Consider the following 5,000-nt stretch of genomic DNA (forward strand, 5'->3'; position numbering starts at 1 on the left):
GTGTGTATGAGTGTGTGTGTGTGTGTGTGTGTGTACATGTGGTCTATCCTCCCTATTCTCAGTCCAATTAGATCAGTAATCCCAGAAGTCTCTCCCTGTCTCAGCTAGATATTGATCAGGTGTCAGAGAGAGAGAGGGCCTCCCATCACCCACACACATTAGAATTGGAGTGTGTGTGTGTGTGTGTTAGAGTGTGTGTGAGCACCCTCCTCCGCCCCTCCAGCCACCGCTCCTCACCTGCCCTGACAGCAACCCCCCACCCCCCAGGACAAGGCTAATAAACACTTTCTATAGAGATATTACTGCTCATACAGCCCAGTTTTTTATTTCATTTTCTACATTTAGATATCTTTTTTAGGAACTCAGTCGGGGTCTCAACTTACTGTTGAGAGTTAGAATAGTAGAATACACAAGGTGACATTTTGAAACTTGGTTGTGCATCAGCAGTTTCTCTCATGTGTTGTCATTCACTGATAGTCACTCAGTTAGCCACGTCAGCTAAAACATTTTATATGGTAAGTTAGTCTTGTGGCCAACTATCTAAACTTGATATTATGGTGGAATTACTGACCGGGGGAAATTTAATGTTTCTCTCTGCTCCAAGGCAAAATTTGTCGAATTGCATGAAATGAGTTGTAGAATTGCAAAATCTTTTCTCCGAGCCATGGCAAAATGTGTAGAATTGCAACAAACTTGCTTTAAAACTTAATTTACTCTATGCCCCATGGCAAAATGTGTAGAATTGCAGGAAATTAACTCTGAAGATTTCACTGTCAAGAGGGGGGTGTTTATAATGTTTAGCTCACAAAGTACAACATTTCGCTCAGATTTTCTGTGGCCCCCACCCTCATCAAAGTTGCCGATCCCCTTGTCTAGTTCTTAACAGCCGCCCTGGGGGTGTCTGTCTGTCACCACTGGGGGGCACTACCTTCTCACCTAAGCTACCAGTATGTGATATACACTGAGTATACCTAACATTACGAACACCTTCCTAAAATTGAGTTGCCCCTATCTATGTCTCAATTGACTCAAGGCTTAAAAATCCTTCTTTAACCTGTCTCCTCCTCTTCATCTACACGGACAGAAGTGGATTTAACAGGTGACATCAATAAGGGATCATAGCTTTCACCTGGAATCACCTGGTCAGTCTATGTCAAGGAAAGAGCAGGTGTTCTTAATGTTTTGTATAGTCAGTGAGAGAGGCTCTAGAATACCCTGGAGTCAGGATTCTAAAGGATCAGTTAGTGTTCTACAGGCTAACTAAGTGTTCTGATAGTTCCACTACTGTTCTAGTGTTTCCTTTAGTGGTTCCAGGTTGACTCAATGTTCTGATGGTTCCACTACTGTTCTAGTGTTTCCTTCAGTGTTCTACAGGTTAACTCAATGTTCTGATGGTTCCACTACTGTTCTAGTGTTTCCTTCAGTGTTCTACAGGTTGACTCAATGTTCTGATGGTTCCACTACTGTTCTAGTGTTTCCTTTAGTGTTCTACAGGTTAACTCAATGTTCTGATGGTTCCACTACTGTTCTAGTGTTTCCTTTAGTGGTTCCAGGTTAACTCAATGTTCTGATGGTTCCACAACTTTTTTGTATTTATTTATTTAGTTCACCTTTATTTAACCAGGTAGGCAAGTTGAGAACAAGTTCTCATTTACAATTGCAACCTGGCCAAGATAACGCAAGCAGTTTGACACATACAACAACACAGAGTTACACATGGAGTAAAACAAACATACAGTCAATAATATAGTAGAAAAATAAGTCTATATACAATGTGAGCAAATGAGGTGAGATAAGGGAGATAAAGGCAAAAAAGGCCATGGTGGCGAAGTAAATACAATATAGCAAGTAAAACACTGGAATGGTAGATTTGTAGTGGAAGAAAGTGCAAAGTAGAAATATAAATAATGGGGTGCAAAGGAGCAAAATAAATAAATAAATAAATACAGTAGGGGAAGAGGTAGTTGTTTGGGCTAAATTGTAGATGGGCTATGTACAGGTGCAGTAATCTGTGAGCTGTTCTGACATCTGGTGCTTAAAGCTAGTGAGGGAGATAAGTGTTTCCAGTTTTAGAGATTTTTGTAGTTCGTTCCAATCATTGGCAGCAGAGAACTGGAAGGAGAGGCGGCCAAAGCAGGAATTGGCTTTGGGGGTGACCAGAGAGATATACCTGCTGGAGCGCGTGCTACAGGTGGGTGCTGCTATGGTGACCAGTGAGCTGAGATAAGGGGGAACTTTACCTAGCAGGGTCTTGTAGATGACCTGGAGCCAGTAGGTTTGGCGACGAGTATGAAGCGAGGGCCAGCCAACGAGAGCGTACAGGTCGCAGTGGTGGGTAGTATATGGGGCTTTGGTGACAAAATGGATGGCACTGTGATAGACTGTATCCAATTTATTGAGTAGGGTATTGGAGGCTATTTTGTAAATGACATCGCCGAAGTCGAGGATCGGTAGGATGGTCAGTTTTACGAGGGTATGTTTGGCAGCATGAGTGAAAGATGCTTTGTTGTGAAATAGGAAGCCAATTCTATATCTAATTTTGGATTTGAGATTCTTAATGTGAGTCTGGAAGGAGAGTTTACAGTCTAACCAGACACCTAGGTATTTGTAGTTGTCCACATATTCTAAGTCAGAACCGTCCAGAGTAGTGATGCTGGACGGGCGGGCGGGTGCGGGCAGTGATCAGTTGAAGAACATGCATTTAGTTTTACTTGTATTTAAGAGCAGTTGGAGGCCACGGAAGGAGAGTTGTATGGCATTGAAGCTCGTCTGGAGGTTAGTTAACACAGTGTCCAAAGAAGGGCCAGAAGTATACAGAATGGTGTCGTCTGCGTAGACGTGGATCAGAGACTCACCAGCAGCAAGAGCGACATCATTGATGTATACAGAGAAGAGAGTCGGCCCAAGAATTGAACCCTGTGACACCCCCATAGAAACTGCCAGAGGCCCGGACAACAGGCCCTCCGATTTGACACACTTGAACTCTATCGGAGAAGTAGTTGGTGAACCAGGCGAGGTAATCATTTGAGAAACCAAGGCTATTGAGTCTGCCGATGAGGATGTGGTGATTGACAGAGTCGAAAGCCTTGGCCAGGTCAATGAATACGGCAGCACAGTATTGTTTCTTATCGATGGCGGTTAAGATATCGTTTAGGACCTTGAGCGTGGCTGAGGTGCACCCATGACCAGCTCTGAAACCAGATTGCATAGCGGAGAAAGTGCGGTGGGATTCGAAATGGTCGGTAATCTGTTTGTTGACTTGGCTTTCGAAGACTTTAGAAAGGCAGGGTAGGATAGATATAGGTCTGTAGCAGTTTGGGTCAAGAGTGTCCCACCCTTTGAAGAGGGGGATGACCGCAGCTGCTTTCCAATCTTTATGAATCTCAGACGACACGAAAGAGAGGTTGAACAGGCTAGTAATAGGGGTTGCAACAATTTCGGCAGATCATTTTAGAAAGAAAGGGTCCAGATTGTCTAGCCTGGCTGATTTGTAGGGGTCCATATTTTGCAGCTCTTTCAGAACATCAGCTGACTGGATTTGGGAGAAGGAGAAACAGGGAAGGCTTGGGCGAGTTGCTGTGGGGGGTGCAGTGCTGTTGACCGGAGTAGGGGTAGCCAGGTGGAAAGCATGGCCAGCCGTAGAAAAATGGTTATTGAAATTCTCAATTATAGTGGATTTATCAGTGGTGACAGAGTTTCCTATCCTCAGTGCAGTGAGCAGCTGGGAGGAGGTGCTCTTATTCTCTACTGTTCTAGTGTTTCCTTTAGTGTTGTACAGGTTAACTCAATGTTCTGATGGTTCCACTACTGTTCTAGTGTTTCCTTTAGTGGTTCCAGGTTGACTCAGTGTTGTAGTGTACCTTCTGTGCTGCCAGGTGCAGGGCAGTACGTTGGCTATGGTCAGTCTTGTTAACAGAGGCTCCCGCCTTCAGCAGTGTCTCAGCACAGTCCAGACGGTCAGCCAGGACACAGTACATCAGTGGGGTACGCCCAAACTGGTCCTCACGGTCACGCAGGGAGGGATCCACTACACACAGTGGGTCAGGGGTTAAAGGTCAGGGTTCAGGGGAAAGTGTGTGTGTGTATGTGTGTATAGTACCTGTGATGAGTCTGAGGAGGACGCTCCGGTCTCCGTTGACGGCGGCTGCGTGGACCTGGGAGCCCAGAGGGGCGGGGCTTGGGGGTGAAGGGTCAGATGCCTACAACACATACAGTCCAGTCAGAGCCAGTCACCCACCTGGCCATACAGGTAAACACACTTGCTGTGCATGTGTTAATACAGGCTGATAGTAGGGTGTGTGTGTGTGTGTGTGTGTGTGTGTGTGTGTGTGTGTGTGTGTGTGTGTGTGTGTGTGTGTGAGCCCCTGCAGTGGAAGTTAAATCTCTTCCTGCCCTCATTTAACCAGACAGGAAGCAGCTAGGGGAGATCCCCGACAGGGAGTGGGGGGTTCTCTGCTCATGTCTTTTTATAACTCATCAATACTGCAGAACGCCTGTGTGTGTGTGTGCGTGCGTGCGTGCGTGCGTGTGGGTTAGCCCAGGGGGCCAAAGTACAAAATCTATTACTGCCCCTAACCAACTCAATTCATAAACCATGAGAAGGCCCATTCAAGGCAGGGATCATTAATGCTGGTTTGAAATGTGCAGATATGCAGTCAAAGATCTGTTGCATTACAAACTGAACATTGAGGAAGTTGTCCGGACACTTTTTTGCTACATCCTGCCAACCCTGGTCCTGGGAAGCTAGTGAGAGGCAGAGGTTGGGGGGGGGGTACTATGCCCCCTTCACCCCGTCATTGCACCCTCCTCGTAAAATGCAGACACTGCGTGCTGCACGGCAATTACCCATCATGCACAGTGCTTTCTCACGCTCTGCCAAGTAGCCTTGCTCCGACACAGGGGGTAATAGAGGTTACTTACTGTGGAGGGTGTGTGTGAGAGATATGATTTGTATCTGCAGGTACTGTGTGTGTGTGTGTGTGTGTGTGTGTGTGTGTGTG

At 46.0% G+C, this 5,000-nt stretch overlaps 1 protein-coding gene across 1 annotated transcript in view; it reads right to left on the minus strand.

Annotated features, from left to right (window-relative positions):
- invs (inversin) overlaps nt 1-5,000 on the minus strand; it is a 29,390-nt gene that overhangs the window by 16,674 nt on the left and 7,716 nt on the right. Inside the window, exons 3-4 of the mRNA XM_029743102.1 lie at nt 4,100-4,199; nt 3,861-4,027 (exon numbers count right to left, since the gene is read on the minus strand). Of these exons, the coding sequence (XP_029598962.1) occupies nt 3,861-4,027; nt 4,100-4,199 (267 nt within the window). The remainder of the gene's footprint in view (nt 1-3,860; nt 4,028-4,099; nt 4,200-5,000) is intronic.

This window comes from Salmo trutta, unplaced genomic scaffold (genome assembly GCF_901001165.1).
Source record: "Salmo trutta unplaced genomic scaffold, fSalTru1.1, whole genome shotgun sequence".
Lineage (NCBI taxonomy): Eukaryota > Metazoa > Chordata > Actinopteri > Salmoniformes > Salmonidae > Salmo > Salmo trutta.